The sequence below is a fragment of the Monosiga brevicollis genome, genomic scaffold, assembly GCF_000002865.3.
Source record: "Monosiga brevicollis MX1 MONBRscaffold_14 genomic scaffold, whole genome shotgun sequence".
Taxonomy (NCBI): domain Eukaryota; class Choanoflagellata; order Craspedida; family Salpingoecidae; genus Monosiga; species Monosiga brevicollis.
This window is the reverse complement of record NW_001865051.1, coordinates 151,860-172,404: the sequence shown is the minus strand read 5'-3', so window position 1 is coordinate 172,404 and position 20,545 is coordinate 151,860. Positions and strand designations below refer to the sequence as shown.

The following is a 20,545-nucleotide window of genomic DNA, read 5'->3' as shown; positions in this document are numbered from 1 at the left end:
CTTGAACATTTCGACTTGGCTGCCGCTTGATTAAAAGGATAATTAGTAGACTGAAATGAGAGAAATTTTCATGTTAATTGAACTTGGCTAGGGGTATAAGCAAGTGATCGACTTGCCACTGAGGACAGCTCGCTCTCTCCACGACTATACTTTCACCACTCACTGCTGGCGGCGGTCCTCACCAGCAATATGAACAACTACAACACAAGGGCGTCGTATCACTACAAGTATCGTTATCATCTGAATCAATGCGAAACATGTTCGTTGAAATTGCCGCACCGGGCCTTCACTTGGGAAGGGTGACAGTCGACAAGATGTGGCGCATCGCTGTCGCTGTCACGCGCGAAGCTGGAGGAAGGAAGCACGGGGCAAACAGCGTATGCCACGCCCCCTCTTCAATGTGCTGCCGTGAGTACAAGGGTTGATGAGCGTGCGGTGCGTTTGCTGGGCAAGATTTTGCCCGTGCATGCGGCTGGTGGCCTGATTTGAAAGGAATTCGAGCTTACTTGGGGTGGAGCGAGGCGGGCCGTGCCAGCGTGCAAAGCAGCTCGGACATCATTCAGGCTCATCTTGCCGTACGGCTTTGATCCATGGCTGTAGATTTCCCAGCACGTCACGCCTACGGGATGGTGCCATTTCGAGCCATTCGGATAAAGATGCCTGTGATGAGCATGCCGGTTGCGTCGGCCTGAATCTTTTTCGTCAGGCAGCCTACCGTAGCTCCACATATCAGAGCAGGGTGTGGGCAGAGCGGTCTTGAACAATAACTGCGGATGGAAAAACCCAGTCAGAATTGGCCACCAACCAAACAGACAGGAATGAGGCAATATTGTAACACCCAAACGTCGGAGCTCAGCTTGCGCCTTCAAAAGTCTCAGAGGGTGATGTACCTCGGGTGCAATCCAACGCACGGCAATGCGCTCGGCGTAGTCCTTGCGCACTGAGCCCTGCGTAGAGTATAGCATGCGTGCAAATATCAACTTGAATCTCACACGGAGACGACAAAGAATATGCTCGAGACACGCTCGATGCGAGTGCGTACCTGCCATGATGCCAGGTCAAAATCACCAAGAATGCAATCGGTATTGCTGTTCAAAAGTACGTTACGGGTAGCCAGATCGCCTATTGGGATTCAGTTGCATGAGTACATAGAGTAGCTTCAGCTGTGACATTCGGCCGCAAACGCTTACCGTGCGCGATTGTTCGCGAGGCCAGAAACTCGAGCGCTTCGCAGATCTAAGCAGGCAATTTCAAACGTGGGAGGCAGATCAAACGGCGTGAGCTCCCAAAGAGGGCGGTGCAAACCTTGGCAATCCATGACGGCATTGAAAATTCACACCTGAGTCACAAACTTGAGGCGCACTTGCGGCGTCACCTTCTTGACGGAGGTCTTCTCCAGATATCTGGTTCGCACATGTGGCACAAGTGTGGCATGCTTCATGAGCAAAGCCAAGTAGAGCATGAGTGATACGACGTCAGGACCAACCTTGAGAGGGAGCCTTGCTGAGCTTCAGCCATGACCAAGGCTGGACGGGGATGGTCAAGAAGAAGTCCAATCATCTTCACGACACGCGGATGGTGCAACCCGGAGAGGCAAATTGCCTCGTGCAAGATGGCATCTTCCCAGCCTTCATGTGCCTGTTTGATGACAACCTGCAGAACCGGGCGCACGCATGGTTCATACGGCGTTGAGAACAGGGTGTGTACACGATGCCAACCTGCAACCATGAGGTATGGTGGTACATCGCGAGATGACCCACCGCTTCTTGACGGAAGGTGGCGGGTTTCACGTTGCCGCTGGCGCCTTTGCCTGGATGGGCAGCACAACAGCTGAATGAGCTACCGCACCAAATACGCCACATGTGTCTGGCTAGTTTGCGCGATTATGGGGGGCGGGGGGGAGGGGGAAACCTACCAAGTGAGCCGAACCGGAAACTCAACTCGGCACGGTTCAAGATGAGCGGGCTGAGTAGTCGAAGCCGCTCATCTTGCTGCCAGTTTGGGTGCACTTGCTGAAGATTCGCCACGGGTGGCAGCGAATAGCCGCCGGGCACCTTTAATTATCCATGCAAAACGGGAGTGAGCGGCGGTCAAATCACAAGGGATCAAGGAGACGGTGCGAGATTTTGACAAAAGGCCAACATACCGATTGCGGTTGGGTGGCCGGCGCTTGAGCTGGTTGCGGCAGGGGATTTGTCACCGGAGTTGGGCTGAACGCAGGAGCTTCCGTCGCCCCCACAGCTTCCACAGCAGATCCCGCGGGCTCGTGAATTGGCACCGAAACGGGCTCTGGCACATTGGTGATGACACGATTGTCATCAAGCTCGCTGTACATGCCCTCTTGCGGCGCTGAGGCAGTTACACCTCCAGCGTCATCATGATCGTAGAGGGCATACGTCTCGAGGTGTGCTTGCGTTGATCGCAGTCGCGTGCCGCAATTGGGGCAAAAAGGATGGTCATCAGCGGCATTCTGAACATGTGAACCGAATAGTTGGCCACGAAAAAAAAGAAAGAAAAAAAAAAAAAAAAGAAACACGCGTGAGTGTGACATGATCTGCACGGACGGCCAAAACTGATCGGGCATACCCGAGCAAGGCGATCGGGGAGAGCAAAATCGCAGCTTGGGCAGGAGTCGATAATCGCTACGGGACGGCCATGGCTATCCAAGACTGCTGCAGGGCGCTTGATCATTTGAGACTCCATCATGCGTTCAATCAGCTTTTGGATCGTGGGGTACGCAGTGCCGCCTCGCTGTGTCATCCACTGCCCTGCTGAACCACGAATCTAGGTCGATGTGGCAAGCGAAACAGTCCAACAACTCGTGAGATGCTGTATCCAACGAAACATCATCAGGTCAGACGGAAAGCTGATGCACCGGGCCTACCAGGATATGCTGAATGCTATCAGGAGCAACACGGATTGAGATGCAGACAAAGCCATCAACGCTGCTGGACTCGCGCACCAGAAAGTCGCCGTTTGCCGCCAGCTCATGAGTCAGGCGCACCACGGCCAACGAGCGGCTGACTGGCCCTATGTGGTGGATAAACAATGATCAGTGTGGATGCCTGAGCATCAGGGGCGAGGCAAGCTTGCTTCACCCGGAGCTAATGCCATACGAACCATGATACCAATCCATGCCATGCAGGCCTGCGGCCTTGGCAATGACTGTGCTGTAGCAACGCTTGCAAATGCGGGTGGAGGCATACAGTGGGTGGCGCCGCCCTGAGCAAGCCTCGCACGCCAAAATACCACACAGACTAACAGAGCACGTCAGCAGAAAGACAAGAGTGATGAGCTGGCCTGTGTATCCTCGGTCTTCCTGCTTTGAGCAGTAGACGTGGTAGGGGTAATCGTGGAGAGGAGAAAAAGTCAACGAACCGACAGTGATGGCGGCGCTTGAAAAAGGTGAAGCGCATTTCGCAGAGATTACAGCCTTGTCGTGCCTCATCGGGCTCCCACTGTTGCCGAGGCAGCTCCAACATGACAAGCTACTCCGTGTGGAAAAACGTACAAGACCCTTGGTGTGAGCTCGCAATCATACCATTTGCCACTGCAAGAAGGGAGGAAGCGCACTTGGCCATTAGCTGCAATTGGGTTCATTTGAGGTGCCATGGTCATGTTTTGAGGGATGGCCGGAAAGCCCTGCGCTGAGTTGAAGGCTGGAGGAGGCATCGCGGAGCCAAGCGTGGCTAGGCATTGGCGCGGAAAGGCAGGTACATGAGGATTTGCTATCTTTCTGGTTTGTCTTGAAGAAGGGGGGTGGGGACATGGAGGCGGCAGAGCGTGGTTGGCGAGGCTTTCTACCTGGATACATGGCGTGTGCTGGGGCAGGCGCGGGCGTAGGCACGGGCGCGAGTGTGGGCGCCAGACCGGGTGCGGGCGTGGCCGTGAAGCCAGGCTGCCTCATCGAAGCGGCACCAGGCTTTTCCAAGTCCGGCCCATCGCAAGCATACGGAGGCGGGGCATCATCCTGATCAAAGGCACTGGCCACCGCCGTCGTCGCCTCCATGCTCCTCGGTCGCTCCTGCTCTCGCCAACCGCAGCAGCAGTGAGGTGTCAAGGTCCCAAAAAAAAAAAAAATCCAACACAGTCACTGTAAGGCGACTGATCTTCGAGTGCGTGAGTGCGCGTGTGTGTGTGTGTGTGTGTGTGCGTGAGTGCGTGTGTGTGCGTGAGTGCGTGTGTGTGTGTACCTTACGTTTGGGGCTCAGCCGAGTCCGACAACAACAACAACAAGAACGTTAACAGTCCTGGTGTTTCGAGTCCGAATGTAAGACATGTACATGTGCTTGTAAGTGTGTAAGTGTGTAAGTTTAAGGTTGTAAGTGTGTAAATGTGTAAATGTGTGTGATTTTTTTTTGCTTTCGAGAAGTGGAATTCTCACGCACAATGGGAGGGAGGGAGTCGCCATGGCATAGTAGATGATCTCAGATCTCAGACATAGGGGGGGGAGGGGGGAAGGTGCGAAGGGGAGCTGTACGATGATAGAGACATGAGAAATGGTCAAGTTGCCTGCCATCACGGAGACTGAAGGGGGCTTTCATGAGTAACTCGTTAGAGGTCAATGGCTCACATTTCGCATCACATCACCAGCACCAGCAGTTCACGTTGACCTCCAAAGCCACGAAAAGCGATCCAGAGCAGAGCAAGCAAGGTGGTCCTGTCTCCACTGGTAGATCAAGCCTTGGAGCTGATGTGACTACGCTTGTTTTTGTTGTTCTTGTTACTACTCTTGTTGTTGTTGTTTTTACAATGACAGAGATCAGACTCTTGTTTACAATGACAGAGATCAGACTCTTGTTGTTGTTGTTTTTACAATGACAGAGATCAGATCCATCAAAAAAGCATCAGACTGCCCAACTCTCGGGCGTCTATTGCAAACCAAACATAAGCTAAATCTCGCCGTCTTCCTTCTTCGCTGTCTCAGCTTGACTGTGACTTGGAGACAATGGCTTCGCGTCGTCACCCGAAGCACCTTGCTCCGAGGCCTCTGTCTCGTGCTCGTTCTGGATCTTGGTCCGTTGTGCCGGCGGCTCACCGGTGCTCAGGTCTGAAGCCACTTGGCCCACGGTCGAGAGCGTTTGTCCAGCCAACTCGAAGGCCATGGGCTTGGCCGTCTTGGCAGGTTTTTCACCGCTTTCGTCCAGATTTTGGTCATGATTAACAGCACCCTCCTTCTCGGCATCGAAGCGATGTCCAGCCAGGCTAAAGCCCAAACCGCGACGGCCAATCTGAAATAAATGGAAGAAAAGAGAGACAGGGAGCGATGACCCAAGACAGTGCATGGTGAGGCACAGGTGTGACGAGCCCAGCCAAATTGGAAGGTCTTGTGCTGTTCTGGCCGCACCTGTGAGGATTCGAGAATGGGCTCGGCAGCACCCTGGGCCTCACGCCCCAACCCCTTGCCCTGTTTATAGCCCATGCCAGCCATCAGGCGCTGGGCCGTGTTGCTGTACTGGGCCTCGTGTTGCTTGCGTTTGGCATAGGCCGGCTTGCCAGCAATGTACTACGATCAGCATCAAGGCCGAGCAAGTATCAGGCTTGTGTTGGGCAAGCATAACGAACATGGCAGCGGGCTGCCGCCTATACCTGACGTTGAATAATGCCTTGTTTGCGCACGCCTGGATCTGAGTTGCCGTCGGCCAGCGTACGATGGCCTAGTTCCCGACTAATTCTGAGCAAACGGGAGCAGGTGGTGAGCGAGTCCCAACAATCAGACAGAGTCGATCACTCGCCGGATGATGGTCAGACAAGACGGGGCAAGGTGTCGTTGCAGGGTTGTCTTGGTCAACGCACCGCTCTGACAAGCGACCCACGCGCTCTGCTAGTTCCTCTGCACTCAAATCAGCCGTACGCTCCTGCTTGATGTAGCGTCGAAGAACCTCAACCTGGAGGTGCCACCGACCCATTGATAAAGTGAGCTCGTGAGGATAATAGCAGGTGGGAAAAGGCGCACGCTTGCGGTAAAAATGTAATGGGAAACGGTCACAGCTGCACGCCTGACCTCGGCGCGACAGTCGTAGCAAAAATCGATGCCCACGGCTTTGACGTCGTGCTCATACCGTGCCACCCGCGCCACCGTGTTGAAAAAGAACATTTGCTGCTCATACTTTTGATTGTCGTACCCCTGCATCTCCGTGCCCTCGACCAGCAGGCGGGCTTCGGTCGTGGTCATGGGACCCCAGATTGGCAGGTATATATCACCTAAAATCGCGAATGGAAACAACAGCAGGACATCAGGAACGGCATGTGGCACAGAACTGTTGAAGTGGGCAGAAGTAGCTCGTCGGAGCGAGCAATCTACACTCACGGACCTTTGAGATAGTTGGTAATACCCTCCTTCCAGGAGAGTCGAAATTTGAGCAAGGAAGCCTTGGCTTTCATCAAAAGATGCCAACGCATTTGCGCCTCTTGGTCCGCCACGACTTGAGAGTCAACTTCCTGCACAATCCAAGCCAAAGTCAGTTAAGATGACAAGCAGGGACCTGCAAACGTGGAGACGGTTGGCTGGTAGGCAGCCCGACAGGCGGTGCTGACCTTTTCGTCCATGATATCCGGGTCGGCGCTACGAATGTCTGACAAAAAAAGGACATCTCGGTCCGCGAATTCGCGGGCCACGTCGTCCGTAAACATTTCCTGTTGCCCGTCGAGGGGTGCACACAGGATGAGGTTCGCCCGTGCGTTCCCACTTTGAACAGATTGTGACAAGCACACCAAAATACAACAGTAGGCTTACCTGACGCAAAATGAGTCGATCATTTTCGACCAGTTGCTTGGAAAAGGGCGCGGGGTCCACGCACACAAAACTGTGTTTGGGAAACATGCCCATCAATATCTTGACATGTGGGCCAGGTGCTAACCGATGTTGTCAGGTGATTCCACCATGGGGACCGGCATGAGGCTCCGTGTGCAATGGGTAGACATGACCCAACTGTACTCAAGAATATTTGAGAAGCCAACCAGCAAGGCTCACCAGCACCGGCGTAGACGACGAGAGGCGCCTTGTCGCCATGGAGCAAGAGAAACTCGATCTCACATAGCAAAAGCTTACGCTGACCCCAGTGAATGACTGAGAGTGGTGAGGCGAGAAGAGGACAGATGTTGAAGATGAGAGCAGACCATGTCAAGCGACCGGTTGGAGACGGGCCAGGGGAGGGGCTGAAACAGGACTGGACGGCGTTTGCTTTCAGCACCTGATTTTCGCTCGTTTTTGCGGCGGCGGTAGGGTACCGCTGGGGCGTCTGGCCTGAGAATGGTTTCAAATGGAAGATCGGTGCGGCTTTCATAGCCAGCTCCGGGATTCATGACCACCTGGTTACATGATGAGTGCGATGCTGAGCCTGGCGAGCACCTACAGCTGCCGCTATATCGCAAACGAGCATAGCTCCACAAGCAAACCCAGCACCCACCTGGAGAAGATGAGGATTAGATTCCAGGACCTCCAAAGTAGGGGGGTCGGACTGGCTGCCCTGCGGCGAATGTGATTCAGATCGTGGAGAGTCGTGCTGCCGGTGGTGGTGTCGGGTCTTGAAATGGCCTCGACCATTGTCTGGGCCGTTTGGGCCCGGATATGAGCGGGCTTGGTGGTGGCGGGGGCTGAATCGATCGTAGTTTCCGCGGCGGTCGTCGAACCTAGCAGCTCGCGCCCGATGATCATGTGGGTGTCCGTGGCTGAAGGCGTGGTTGTAGGCGGGGCCCTCGGGCCTCGCTTCGCTGGACGGACGGTGCTCGGGCCAGGCATCGCGGCGCTGCCCATTGGACCGGTCTTCATATCGTTGTTGCGCACGCTCGTCGTACGGTGCCGAAGTGCGTCGCACCCATCCTCTCTCATGATGCGAATAATCACCCATGACCTTGGTCCTACCCACCGGCACACCCGCCGGGAAGCCCAGGCAGTGAGGAGGAGGCGGGAGAGGGACAAGCGGGGAAAGAGCAAGGGTGTGTGCACCCTCGGGGAGCCGAGTCTCTCGTGTCGTCTTGGTGTTGTTTCGTAAAAAAAAGCTTACCTGTGGTAAATTTGTATTATGGTGAGTTTCGGGGTAATTTTCACTAATTTTTTCATCATTTTTTTCACTTGCGAGGATCATCTCCTATCGCTCGTTTGGTCCCGGTTGAAAGGTTGAAACGCCGCAGGGTGGTTCGACCATCGGCGGTCATGAGGTGAGGGTATGTGTGCAAGCCTGTCTGGAAGTCGCTTCGTGCAAAGCTCGAACTGGTACGGCAACTGTTTCCATGTTCGAGTCAGATTGAGAAAACCGGTCCGGAAAAAAAAAAAAACACCACACCATTTAGCTCGTCAATTTATTATGCACATTATCTATGGCCACACAGGCGGTTGGTGGTGTCTCGAAGTCTCGAAACGTCTCGCTCGCATCGTCCGCGCGGGGAGAGTGGTTGCGTTTGGTTCGAATTGCACACCATGTCACTCTGAACGTGAGCGTCCTCGATCGGGCCAGCCTGAACTGATCATGGTCTTGGTCACGTAAAGCACCACCGGCGGCGCATCTGGTGTCGTCGTAAGCTTTAAGTTTTATTGTCACGCGCATGCTGCGCATCTTGCAGTGCACACGCATCGTCTTCACTGGCCGTGCGTGACGGCAAGCAGTAATGTAGCACGTCGTGTCGCAAATAGCTTCAACCATCAGGTGCTTCAATACTCGATCTTGGCCCCCTCTTCATGCGGGTTGTACTCCTGTGAGGAAAGTTGCTGACGCGCGCCAGCTGCCGTCCCGCCCTTGCCGTAGAGGGCCACGTACTCGATCAGAATGCGAACGTCTCTGTCATCAAGAATTTGACTACGAAAGCGGTTCTTCAGGCGACACGCCACAGCTCGGTCACTTCGCAGCTCCATACAGTGACCTCGAAAGTGACTCCAGGGGAGCGGTAGATGGTACGGTAGAACGACAAGCTTCAAAATTGGTCGCGGGATAGCATAGCGCAACAGGTCCGCTGCTCTTTCAAATAGCATAAGATTGGTCCAAGAATAAAAAAAGAACAAGGTACGGCTCCTAAAACAATGATCCCTGGTGGGGAAACAAGGGCACCAAGCCAGCAAACCACAGCGGCTGCTTGCGGCAGGGCACATCACCGACCACCCCGGAGGAGTTCGTCGTAAGTAATGAGGCGCTTGGTGTCTGACAGGGAGATGAGGGCGCGCTTCCAGCGATCTGCTTCCACTTGGCTTTCGGCATAGAGATGATAGGTGCGCTCTGCACGTGTGGGCAAGGAAAAGCGACACGAGGCAGCGGCATCTCGGGGCCAGGGGACCAAGCCCAGGTCGGAGCCTGCAACAACGGCCTTGATGTGCCAAATGGCCCCTTTCTCTCGACCCAGCGGGCTGTGAACTGTGGCGCGCGGCTTGAAATAGTCAATGTGGCCTGTGGCAAGGTGGCGGGGTGGCGGTAGCATTGCCAAGCAGTGAGGAGAAAGATCATGGTCTGGTAGTGCTCAAGTGCAACGAAGGAGGCTGGCATCAGAGAGGAAAAGAGAGCAACTCACCATCCTGATACAGGACCATCCAGCGTCGCCGCCAGGTCGGGAAGATTTTGCCTGACAGTCATAGGGGGGCGGCAGGGAAAGGGAATGAGGTTGCCAGCCTCCACGAGCTGCCAGGCAATTATCTCGTGCATGTGGATGTATGATCCCCTCCTATTCTTTTGGCCTTGCGCGAGCTCACCTTGCTTGTACAGGTGGCCCTGCAGGAGGACGGTGCCCGAGCCGTCGGGGGCGCCTGCGCCTTGGGGAGCCGATTGGCGCCGGCCGAACATGTCGACTCGGACCCTGTCACTGCCTTCGCGCGCTCTTATCTTGTTAAAATTTAAAATACTTTTCAACCCTGTTTCTGATCCTCCGTTGATTCGTATTTCCACACATCACATCAACCATTCCACTACCACATGTCAGTTCTTCCATCGCTACCAGATGTCAATGCCACCGTGTCCCCTCTCTGACGAAACACAGCAGAAGAACTGGGCCAGTATGCAAGAGTAAGGTCATCCAGCATCATAACACACCACACACTGCGCAAGCGTTCTTTCAAGTAAATGCTATTCCCACTGAACGCCCCCCTTGCGTGTGTGTGTGTGTGTGTATGTGTGTGTATTTTCGTTCAAACTTGTAAGTGTGTGTGTGTGATGTGTGTGTGATGTGTCAAAAGGGCAGCGCGGGAAGAGATGGGGCTGGGGTGATGGTGATACTTGTGTTTGTGGAAGAGGGGTGGGGCGGGTGCTGAAGGGGTCATGCTGCGCGGGGGTCATGGAGGTGGCGATGGCTAAAAACGACTCGTTGTAGCTCTCGTTATACAGCCAGACCCTTTGCATAACTCGTCAGCAGCCCGAAAGCAGGCCTGACGGTGCGCGCCCAACCTTGGCCCCTCAGCCGTGCTCCACAGACACCTTGTGGCCCATTCGTATCTTGTTGTGTTGTATCCTGCGTCGTCATTTTCGATCGACCCTTTGTTGTATCGACGACGCTGATTCAACGTTGACCAGCACTTTTTTCTCATTTGTGAACTGCCACCTTTGCCGTGCCTTGGGGCCAGGTTTCAGCTTCTTATTCCTCCAAACACAACCGCTATCATGGCTGACTCCGATTGGGATTCCGTGACTGTGCTTCGCAAGAAGAAGCCCACCGCCTCGCAGGCCAAGTCGTCCTCGGTATGTTGTTCCCTTTTTGGTCAATATTTCCGAACCGCTTGCACGCACACCTGCCCCTCAATTGGTCAACGCCTGGTTCACGTTTGGGTTTGTTACTTGCAGGCCGTGAACGATGCTCGTCGCAAGGGTGCTTCCATCGACACTAGCTTCAAGTGTGAGTGGCGTGACGGGCATTCTCATTTTATTCGCCTTTTGTTATTATGACTCAATACGCTGACCTTTCCTTCCGGTCATGTATTCATCATCCTTGCTCGACGTCCATATCATGCTTAGATGCTGCTGGTACCAACAAGCAGCATTCCATGGACAAGAACACGGCTCGTCTGGCTGAGGAGACGGAGGAGCTCCACCGTATGTCACTCGCTCCCCTCTTCCGCCTCACCTGTTTGATGCACTTCCGAACAAAACACGCGGCCCAGTCTTGTTGTGCCCCTGTACCCTCGTCATTGTGCCCAACTCATATCCTATCCATCGTAATTGTAGACGACAAGGTTAGCATGTCGGTGGGCAAGGCCATCATGAAGGCCCGCAACGAGAAGAAGCTGACCCAGAAGGACCTCGCCACCGTACGTTTGCCCGGATCCTCACCTCGTTCCGCACCTGCGAGTGTCACTGTACCCAATGTTGCATCCCCCTGGCTCAAACGTTGTGCTTGTCTTGTCTTGCAGCGGATCAACGAGAAGCCCTCGATCATTCAGGAGTACGAGTCCTCCAAGGCCATCCCCAACCAGCAGATTCTCGGCAAGCTCGAGGTGCGTCACTTTGTCTTGTCCGGGCCTGATCTGCGTCTTTTTGCAGATTGCTCTTGTGGGTCATTAAGCCTGCCAGCACAGCGGCTCACCTTGATATTATAAACTCACGGGGATGCATTTTCTTCCTTCTCAATCATTACAGCGTGTTCTTGGCGTCAAGCTGCGTGGCAAGAACATTGGCGAGCCCTTGGCGAGCAAGCCGAGCAAGAAGTAAATTGAAAAGGCTTCCTTCTCTTTTTCTTCTTGCTTCTTTACCCACAAGAATGGCCAAGATTGCCTTGCCTTCTGAAAGGGCAAAGCAATGTCAAATGGGCCGCGCCCAATCTATCGCAATCCTGAAACTCGTTCGTCGGCTGTTGTGTGTTGTGTCGGTGCTTCCCTATGGTGTGCCGTGCGCATCTCCCCGGTGCCAATGAGTGCTTGGCATGTGAATTCACTCCTTTACACCTGCTTCTCCCTCCTCTCTTACGAACATAACATCTTCCGTTCTCTGCTGGACGCTGTCAACAAGACGTGTCTCAGCCCGATGCACAAATCAGCCCAACGACCTTGTAAGAAAAGACAGGAGGAAAAGACCTGCACACTTGCAAGCAGATGAAGAACCACACAACATGAGACAGGAGACACCAAAAGCAACAACACACGTGAATCTCTCTCTCTCTCTCTCTCTGTCTCTCTCTGTCTCTCTCTCTCTCTCTCTCTCTCTCTCTCGCTGTGTGCGTGACTCTCTCACTTTTTTCGCACACGCGAGCGCATTTGGCGGTAGTGGCCAAGATCGCGGCAGCTCGTGGCTCGACGTGCACGGGTCTGCACCCGGTTGGCGTGCTCAGGAGAGGGGTAAACCATTTGTACTCTCCAAATTCATTCATACATACGAGGGTTGAGTCATAGAGTCTGCTTCTGCTCGACCGTCAGCATGAGCGCCGAGAGTAAGTCGTCAGCATCAGCGCGCAGGCCGGGTCACCCCGCTCCTGCCACCGACCAGGGTTCCAAGCTCCGGCCCATCTCTCACGAACACATGCACCGTCTAGAAAATGCTGCGCCCGTGCAGCGCGGATTCGGCTACCTGATGCTTGGTGGTACCGCCAGTATGATGGCCGCCAGTTGCACACACCCACTCGACCTGCTCAAGGTATGGCCCTGATCACCCTCGGCGGAAACAGCTCGCTGGCGCTGGTTTTCTCGCCAAAGAAGCTTGCTGGCAAATTCACGGAAGGGTCTTTGCGTTGCTTGACCAGGTCCGCATGCAAACCAACACCTCGGCGACGCGTGGTACCGGCGTCCGCCCGCCAGGCCTCGTCACGACCTGCACTCGCCTCGTGGCTGCCGAAGGCATCACGGGGCTCTACCGCGGTGCGTCCATCCTCCTTTGTCTCTCGTGCCAGCAGACTGGACGTCAGGTCTTGCCCTTGGTTTTCCAAATCCTAACCATCTAGCGTCAATCCCTCTGTCCAGGCCTCACTGCAAGCCTGCTCCGTCAGGGCACCTACTCGACCACACGATTTGCCGGTACGCCTGCCCGATCATTCTCCGTCCACAACGCCAACGCATGGCTTTTCATCAACCACCTGGTCGTCTGCTCTTCGATGTGTTGAACAAGTGCAAATGCACCGGCGTGTGGAGCCATCTCACTGTCCACGTGCTTTGCCTCGCTCTCCAAACACCCAGCCTATGATTGGATGAAAATGCAGGTCCAGCAGCGTCAAGGGCGTGACCTCAACACTCCAGAGCGGTTTGCAGGTGAGCAATCACCCCCCTTCAGGCCCGCAACCTGCCTCGTCGTGAGCACACCTGCACTTGTCCCCTCTGGCTCATCAGTATGTCCGTCATGGGGGCAGTGGGCATGGCGGCCGGTGGTCTTGGTGGGCTGGTGGGTACGCCCGCTGACGTGTGCAACGTGCGGTCAGTCTTTGGTTCTGTTCTGTACCAGCGCACCTGTACATCAACGTTCCCGGTGCCAAACCTTCGCCCTGTCCGGCCTGCCGTCTTGTGTGCTGGTGCTCATCCTGCCTTTCCATACCCTTTCCTTTCACTTGGCACGTTCGCGCCGACAGGATGCAGGACGACGGGCGCTTGCCCGTGGAACAGCGTCGAGGCTACAAGAACGTCTTTGACGCTTTGTTTCGCATCGCACGCACCGAGGGCGTGGGTAGCCTCTACGCCGGACTTGGCCCCAACGTTCAACGTGCCATGCTCATGACGGCCGGGCAGATTGCCAGCTATGACACTTGCAAGAGCTTTCTGCTCAAAGGCACTGGGGGGCTTTTTCAAGACAACCTCATAACCCACTTTACGGCCTCGTCCATGGCCGGGGTGGTGGCCACGCTCCTGACTCAGCCCTTTGATGTCATCAAGACGCGCATCATGGCTGCGCCCAAGGGAACATATGCTTCAGCCTTTGCTTGCGGCGCCAGCACCGTCAAGGCCGAAGGTGTACTTGCCTTGTACAAGGGCACATTGCCGGCCTTTGCCCGCCTAGGCCCACAAACCATCTTGACCTTTGTCTTCCTGGAACAGCTGCGCAAGTTTTACCGCCAAGTTACAAAGGAGGCGTAGCTGATACTGGGACTGACAGGCGCCGGGCGTCTGCTGATCTTTTCGTGCTGCCTCCACGCCGAGCTGGTTGCCGGTGTGGCGGATCAGCACGGGCCCCAGCTCCAGCGAGGGGGCCCAAAGTTGAAATTCAAACAAAGGTTGTCCGCAGAAACATGTTATCATCAATCTTGAAAAGAGGCACACGTCAATTGCCGAGCGTTATGGGCCAAAAGCCCAGAGGCTGGCCACACAGACCAGTGCCTCTTACACACGCAAAACCTTGGCTGAAGATACAGCATTCGGTCCTTATCGTGGGAAACAGCACAACCGAGACCGGGCGCAAGCAGCGGAATCCTTGCTTATCAGCGTTAGCATCGGCCTTGCGGCTTGGGATGCGACGCGTCACTAAGGAGACGGCCTATCTTAGCGTCCTTGTTGCTTGTACGTGGGAGTGACGGTATATTTGGGAAGCATGCACGCGTATTAAAACACGAGCATAACCACCTTCAAAGAACCAGCACCCGCTCGAGACGAAGCAAAAAAGGCGCGAAGAGAACGTCGTCTTCCAGCAAGGGGCTGACACCATCATGTTGAGATGGTGGCACCACACTCAAGGTCGTTAAAACAGATAAACGAGGACAGCAAGCACGGAGAAAGCAGACGGCGGTGGCGCCACATGCGCAGCACATGCGGAGCATGTTTTCCAGCCGCATCATCTACTTGGCCTGTTGCTGTCCAATTAACCTCACCCACCGCGTGGGCGGCGGTTTCCGGGTCGCCACCGGCATGAGTCGCCTCCACCATTGCCATCCCCACCCCAAACACTGCTTGACAGATTGGGTCGCGGCATGTCCTGGCCTGTGGGACGGTTCACTGTGGAGCGAGGGGGCCATAAGAAATGGTGAGTACACTCAAATGCGGTGGCAGAGATGGTCAAAGGCAACGGGCAACATTGCAGCAATTTAGGTGAAAAAACCGACGAACCGCGGCGCTCTTGACGACCTTCCAGGACCGCTTGGCGACGCTCATCTTCGCGCAGCTGTGTTGGAACGTTGCGAGTGTGCCATTCACGCAGTCGAGTGAAGCGTGCCAAGACGTGTAAGCCGTACATTTCAAGTCCAAAAAAAAAAAAAAAAAGGAAGAAAAAAAACGAAACAGGAAAAAAAAAAAAAGCCAATGGACGACGGACAGCGGGCGTCGATGATGGAAGCAGTCTGGCAAAGAAAGAGGAAGTTCGAGGCATGACACACCTGCTTGGCAGCAGCTGAGCGACGGAGAAACTCTTCCTGTTGGCGAGCGCGGGCAGCAAGAACCGATTCTTGGCTGGCCTGCACCGGGGGCAGCGCCGTTGCAGCGCGGTAGGCAGCTTGCAATCGTGGTCTGAGCCGACGTCAAGACAAAGGCAGCAACATCAGCAACCAACCTGTTCACCTAGCCGATACCATTCACAGCCCCACCACGTACTTTAGGGCGTCGTAGATGAGGTAGAGCAGAACGGCAATGGCCACAACATACCAGCCGTTCTTCTGCATGAATCCCCAACCTAAAGCGTAGGCGGCACGTTCGAGTGAAGGGCGGGTCACGAAGCAAGCACGGAGAGCGAGACCTTGGTTGCACCACGTACCGGTGGCCAGAACATGGTTCAGGGCATCCAGCGGGCGGGCAAAGCTGAGGCCATGCTCCCCGCCACCCAGGATAGGGGCGTCTGCGCCCCCAGGCGGCACGGCGGCCGCCCCTTCGGGTGCGCCGTCTAGCACCACGTCACCATCACCACCACAATGAGGCCGAAAGACGATCAAAAACAATCTCATGCCCAAGAGCAACTTACCAGCCATATCGGCCGTGCGCGAAGGGCGCCGGTGCGTTGAATACACTCACCCCCCCGCCTTCTCTACGAGAAGATGATCCAAGAGCGAAAGCCACACGACTTGGGTCCCTGTCAAAGTGACTTTGAAAAATAGAATTGCGATGTCGACCCGACTGCCGTTTGCCAGAAAAAAAAAAAAATGAGAGAGAGAGAGAGAGAGAGAGAGAGAGAGAGAAGTCAGAGTTTTTGAGAGAGTGGGAAGAGAGAAAAAGAGAGGCTTGAGAGCTTGAGAGATTGAGAGATTGAGAGAGAGAGACACACACAGACACACCTTCTGCTCAAATGAGGAAATCAAAGAGAACTTTTGAGAAGATGCAGTATTATTAATGTATCAAGAGCTATGTGTTGCACACAAATGAGGACTTTATGAAGTTCTGTATACGGGTTTATTGATGTTTTGCTCGTGTCCTGTCTGCGGACGTTGACCGCGAGTTCGTGTCGACGGCTCGCAAGTTCGGCAGTGCCTTCCACCGCGATTAAAGGCACGTTGCTGGGGCTAGGCAGCAAAAGAAGGCGGGCTGATCATGGGGTGTCCGTACCAGGTCTTGTTGCTGGTGTTGGGTGCGACGTGGCCACTGCTGGATGCGGCGATCGATCCACCATTTGCGCTCCTCTGGGCCACCAGCGTCGACACTGCCGATCAAACGCCGGCCTTTCCCTGTACCGCACCAGGCGCAGTCTCCCTGACGTTTGTGCCCTCCAACGCCAGCCTAAAAATTGCTGCAGCCCCAAGCTCCGAGGCGGGCTGCATCGTACAGGGGCTGGCCACCGTCTTTGCCTGCGGATCCGCCTGCTCCGGCCAGTCCCTCGCAGACATCGTCGTTTTCAATGGCACCCAACACCTTCGCTTTCAGGTCGTTCGTGAAGCGCGTCCCGTGCGCCATCTTGGAGGACAGGTCCTCCTCAGCCAAGGTCCTGGCCCCTCAAATTCCTTCCTCTATGATGCGTGGACCCCCCTCGCCTGCCCACTCGCTCTACCCGAAGCTCCGCGGCCGAGCCTGAGCCCCAAAGCAGACCCATGTGGCTACGAAAGCCGACCCTACCCCGGCCGTACCTGGAGTTTCTTTCGCAGCCCGCTGCATCTTAACACAACCTGGGTCACACTGACTGCCCCCGTGCTCCTCGGCTGGGTTGCTGCCAACGCCTCGTCCATGGCCCAACTGGGCTGGCAGCCTCCCGCGCACTATCTCGAGCCGACGCCTCGCCCTCAAGGCCCAGATTATCCTGGAATTACGCCAATCGCCGGCGACGATGGTCGGCCGCTTGTAGCTTTGCTCATTAACGGGACCACTCTTGCCGTCGTGAGCCGACGCTTTCGTTCTGGCCCTCTCGTCTCCTGGCAGTCGGTATGTTTGCATCACCCTCGTAGCACAGGCTCGGCGCTACCGATCTCTTGTGTTGCCCAGGTAGGGCTTCATGCTGCTCATTCATAAACTCCCATGCTCATGCCTCTGTGTGAGAATGTCATCCAATAGACCTCCTTGGATGCGCCCTGCACAGGCTCGCTTCACGCCACTGTCTACGCCGGACCCTTCAACATTCAAGCCAATGTGACATGTGGGTCCACAGGGCAATTATTCCTACTCAACAGCACCCATCAGCTTGATTTTCACGATCGCGATGGCTACGGCATTGGCATTGGCGAGAGCAATCTGCTGTTCCTTGGAGCCTCAACCAGCTTGTCGACTTTGAAGAGCCTAATCGTGACCTCTGCGCTGCCGGATAAAACGGCGCCCGGCGTGCTCGCCCCCATTTCCGATCAGGTCTGCCCACCATCACTCAGACTTTGCATGAGTATCCTGCCCCAATTCCCCGCAAGAAACACAGACAGCTTCGTGAAAGCGAATCACTTGAATCCGAATGACACGACTCCGTTTGACTGACGCTCGCAATGCCTGCTCATATCGGCTGGCAGATTGGCACGCTGGCCTGGGACCTGGGTGAGTTAGGTGCCTACCACAATCAAGCCCTCGGAGCTCGTGCAAGCGAGGGAGTGCTCAATGTGACGGATCATCCCTTTTGTGTCGATCACACGGGCCAGTCTGACATGACAGCCCGCCTTCAGGCAGCGCTTGACTTTGCCCGCCACAATTATCTCACCGTCCTTCTGCCCGTCGGCGTGTACAAGGTGAGCTGCATCGCAGCCAGACGACCTACAATGTCCAGCTCTTTTCTCAACAGGCTGATTCTCCTTATTTTTGGCACGTTTGCCATTTCTTGGCTCAATACGGCCTATGCCTGCAGGTCACATCCCAGCTGAAGGCCCTTCAGTATCCTCGGATGGCAGTGGGGGGTGACGTGTGCTTCAACAGTAAGCAGCAGACACTCGATGCGCTCTCTTGTCTTCTGAAGTTTTACTACACAGCCCATCTCCCCCCTCTCTTGCTCATTCGCACCTCATGAACCTTGGGCGCGCAGGTTCCTCCAACTATTGCTGGAGCCGGTTCAGCACTTTCAAGATCCAGGGCGAGGTGCTGGCCTCGGACGCGCATGCCGTTGATTTCCTCTACAACCACCTTCCGCGACCGGGTCGAGCCACGCTATGGTTGCCAGCAAACCAAAGTGCATTTCAGGCGCCTGGACTGGCCTCGGCCTTGCTCAATGTTTCCAACGTCAACTGCAATGGACACTTGCAGCCCAACATTCTTATGAGTGCGGTCGTCCAGTCCCTTGACATCATCATTGACAGTCACAACCCAGCAGCGATGGGTGTTCGTTTACGTGGTGCGCAGGGTAGCAGTATGGAGGACATTATGGTGCGCGCAGCATCCGATGCTTATGCTGGCTTGTCGGGTGGCAGTGGCTCGGGTGGAGCGCATTCCAACCTCACAGTCGTTGGGGCTCAATTCGGGCTCGATGCGATTTTGACCCAGCCCTCTGCCACTCTCAGCAATGTACGGCTCTACAACAGCACCTGCGCTGGTCTCCTCCATGCCGGTGTTGGCCCCCTTTCCATCGCAGGCTTGTACACGCGCATGCGCCCCGGTATTCCAGGTGTGGTCTCGAGCCGTGCCAGCATCTTCAAGGCTTTTCCCGCTGGCTGTGTCCTGCGCTCTTTCGTTGCCGGTCAACCAACCAACCCCGCCTTGGCTGGCGCGCTGTCTATCCGCGATGGATTCTTTGATATGGAAGAGAGGTCCAATGTCTGCACCGCCAAGGCTCAAGCCAACTCGGCCTCGTTTGCGCCGGCCCTGACGACTGACTCTGGCCTCTATCTTGAAAATGTTGTCGTCCACAGCACGTTTGCGCCAGCTTTGGCCATCTACGATCCACACCAAGTGCCCTTGCACAACGTATCGTTGCCTGTTGGTGCAGGGCAGCCAGCCACGCTCATCCGCCAACTGGCCATCAATCCCGGTAATCTGTCCTATACATGCGGGCCCTCGATTGCCGCCCTCCTCAATGGCACTTTTATGGATCATGTGGTGCCCCTGCAGCACGTCGAGCCATTGGGTGCACTGCCAACACTCAACTCCTTGTTGGATCAGCACGGCTGGGGCGATAACGCGCGCTATCCCGGCCCCTTTGTTGGTCAAACGGTCATTAATGTGCTGCGGCCGCCCTACGTGGCCCCGAATGATGGTACAGCTGACGCCAGCGCCGCCATTCAAGCCGCAATAGACGACGCTGCAGCCATGTACCGTACCCCCACTATGCCGGTGAAACAAGTCGTGACCGTCTTTGTGCCCCGCGGCGTGTATCGCATCTCTCAATCACTCCGCATTCCCAACGGGGTGGCCCTCGTCGGGCTGGCACGTCACCTTACGTTGTTGGTGGCTGATGTCTCCGTGAGCGGACCGCAATATCCCAACGCGTCGGACATTCAGAACCCAGACGACCCACAGGCCGCGACCCCTGTGGTGCTTTTTGAGTTGGGCGCTGCTCGAGGAGGGGGCAATTCAACCAGCTCGGCCATCATCATTGGTGCATGGAGTGCCATGACTGTCACGGTGCCCCTCAACAACAGTCGCACCAGCCACTGGGTCATTCATTCCCCGCGCGGTGCACCTGAGATGGGCCACCTGGACTCTTCCTACTTTTCGTTGCGACAGACTTGGCAAACGCGCATTGCCGTGTGCGGCTCATGGTTTTTTAATCCACGATGTGCGGCGCGCTTCTTTGAAAGGCCGAACGCGCCCTGGAGCCAGGGGCTGGCTTACGGGCCCAATCCTGAGGTTCGACACCACGTTTTCTTCCAGGAGGATGGCGCACGCAACGGCGGCGGCGCTAACGTTTCGGCAGGGCGGAAACTGACCGTCCTGGGCGCTGTAGCCCCGTTCAAGGTGTATCAGCTGAATGGCGAACACGGGAGTTATGGCGCATATACTGAGTTCCGCGATTCGCAGGATGTCCTGGTGGTGGGTTGCAAGAGCGAGCAGGCGGGTGCTGGTCCTGTCATATGGGTCCGCAACGTCTCCAACTTTGTGTCCTACGGAACAGGAGGCTTGGCCGAGCCCCCGTCATACCTCGACCACTACCCGATTGGCTTTCCGCAGCTACCGCCGGCCTTGTACCGGGTCTCGGGCCCTGGTCACGCACGCTTTGCCAACTTTAATCCTCAGTTCTGGAACTGCAGCTTGGCTTGGTCAACGTTATACGATGATGCTCTGGGGCAGCTGGGTGAAGGTCCCGTGGGCCAGGTCCCACCTGGTCATTTTCCTGTGTTGTATGAGCGCAAGGCTTGAGACACGGGCCCGCACTGATGCGGTTCCAGCACGCGAAAGGTGTGAGTCCAT

At 55.6% G+C, this 20,545-nt stretch overlaps 7 protein-coding genes across 7 annotated transcripts; 3 read left to right on the top strand and 4 right to left on the bottom strand.

The window, feature by feature from the left end:
• Window positions 1–61: 61 nt before the first annotated feature.
• Window positions 62–4,009, bottom strand: MONBRDRAFT_32869 (uncharacterized protein; the record flags this gene model as incomplete). The annotated part of the gene is made up of 17 exons (XM_001746745.1): window positions 62–403; window positions 507–619; window positions 716–767; window positions 891–947; window positions 1,043–1,122; window positions 1,191–1,236; window positions 1,340–1,403; window positions 1,487–1,653; window positions 1,761–1,810; window positions 1,916–2,054; window positions 2,147–2,470; window positions 2,587–2,784; window positions 2,885–3,030; window positions 3,121–3,257; window positions 3,379–3,488; window positions 3,574–3,659; window positions 3,805–4,009. The coding sequence occupies 17 exons, from the start codon at window positions 4,007–4,009 to the stop codon at window positions 287–289; spliced, it is 2,091 nt and encodes a 696-aa protein (XP_001746797.1). The 3' UTR covers window positions 62–286.
• An 883-nt stretch (window positions 4,010–4,892) lies between these two features.
• On the bottom strand, window positions 4,893–7,305 carry MONBRDRAFT_26377 (uncharacterized protein; the record flags this gene model as incomplete). Its single annotated transcript, XM_001746744.1, has 10 exons — window positions 4,893–5,231; window positions 5,348–5,506; window positions 5,590–5,674; window positions 5,797–5,888; window positions 6,005–6,204; window positions 6,315–6,441; window positions 6,538–6,636; window positions 6,737–6,855; window positions 6,974–7,069; window positions 7,194–7,305. The coding sequence occupies 10 exons, from the start codon at window positions 7,303–7,305 to the stop codon at window positions 4,893–4,895; spliced, it is 1,428 nt and encodes a 475-aa protein (XP_001746796.1).
• Window positions 7,306–8,284: 979 nt separating this feature from the next.
• Window positions 8,285–9,800, bottom strand: MONBRDRAFT_32868 (uncharacterized protein). The gene is made up of 4 exons (XM_001746743.1): window positions 9,677–9,800; window positions 9,499–9,549; window positions 9,093–9,377; window positions 8,285–8,775 (listed from the first exon to the last, which is right to left on the bottom strand). Exons 1-4 carry the CDS (start codon window positions 9,765–9,767, stop codon window positions 8,651–8,653), a joined length of 552 nt encoding a protein of 183 aa, XP_001746795.1. The 5' UTR covers window positions 9,768–9,800; the 3' UTR covers window positions 8,285–8,650.
• Window positions 9,801–10,236: 436 nt separating this feature from the next.
• MONBRDRAFT_37512 (uncharacterized protein) lies at window positions 10,237–11,857 on the top strand. The gene is made up of 6 exons (XM_001746868.1): window positions 10,237–10,655; window positions 10,758–10,809; window positions 10,929–11,006; window positions 11,139–11,221; window positions 11,324–11,407; window positions 11,550–11,857. Exons 1-6 carry the CDS (start codon window positions 10,578–10,580, stop codon window positions 11,619–11,621), a joined length of 447 nt encoding a protein of 148 aa, XP_001746920.1. The 5' UTR covers window positions 10,237–10,577; the 3' UTR covers window positions 11,622–11,857.
• Window positions 11,858–12,183: 326 nt separating this feature from the next.
• MONBRDRAFT_32866 (uncharacterized protein) lies at window positions 12,184–13,963 on the top strand (the record flags this gene model as incomplete). The annotated part of the gene is made up of 7 exons (XM_001746867.1): window positions 12,184–12,336; window positions 12,439–12,539; window positions 12,646–12,760; window positions 12,863–12,916; window positions 13,076–13,147; window positions 13,246–13,309; window positions 13,462–13,963. The coding sequence occupies exons 1-7, from the start codon at window positions 12,324–12,326 to the stop codon at window positions 13,961–13,963; spliced, it is 921 nt and encodes a 306-aa protein (XP_001746919.1). The 5' UTR covers window positions 12,184–12,323.
• Window positions 13,964–14,187: 224 nt separating this feature from the next.
• On the bottom strand, window positions 14,188–15,777 carry MONBRDRAFT_37510 (uncharacterized protein; the record flags this gene model as incomplete). Its single annotated transcript, XM_001746742.1, has 5 exons — window positions 14,188–14,815; window positions 14,927–14,981; window positions 15,193–15,322; window positions 15,407–15,485; window positions 15,567–15,777. 5 exons carry the CDS (start codon window positions 15,775–15,777, stop codon window positions 14,688–14,690), a joined length of 603 nt encoding a protein of 200 aa, XP_001746794.1. The 3' UTR covers window positions 14,188–14,687.
• A 556-nt stretch (window positions 15,778–16,333) lies between these two features.
• On the top strand, window positions 16,334–20,494 carry MONBRDRAFT_9132 (uncharacterized protein; the record flags this gene model as incomplete). The annotated part of the gene is made up of 5 exons (XM_001746866.1): window positions 16,334–17,155; window positions 17,285–17,572; window positions 17,725–17,937; window positions 17,991–18,120; window positions 18,228–20,494. 5 exons carry the CDS (start codon window positions 16,334–16,336, stop codon window positions 20,492–20,494), a joined length of 3,720 nt encoding a protein of 1,239 aa, XP_001746918.1.
• Between the last annotated feature and the right edge of the window lie 51 nt (window positions 20,495–20,545).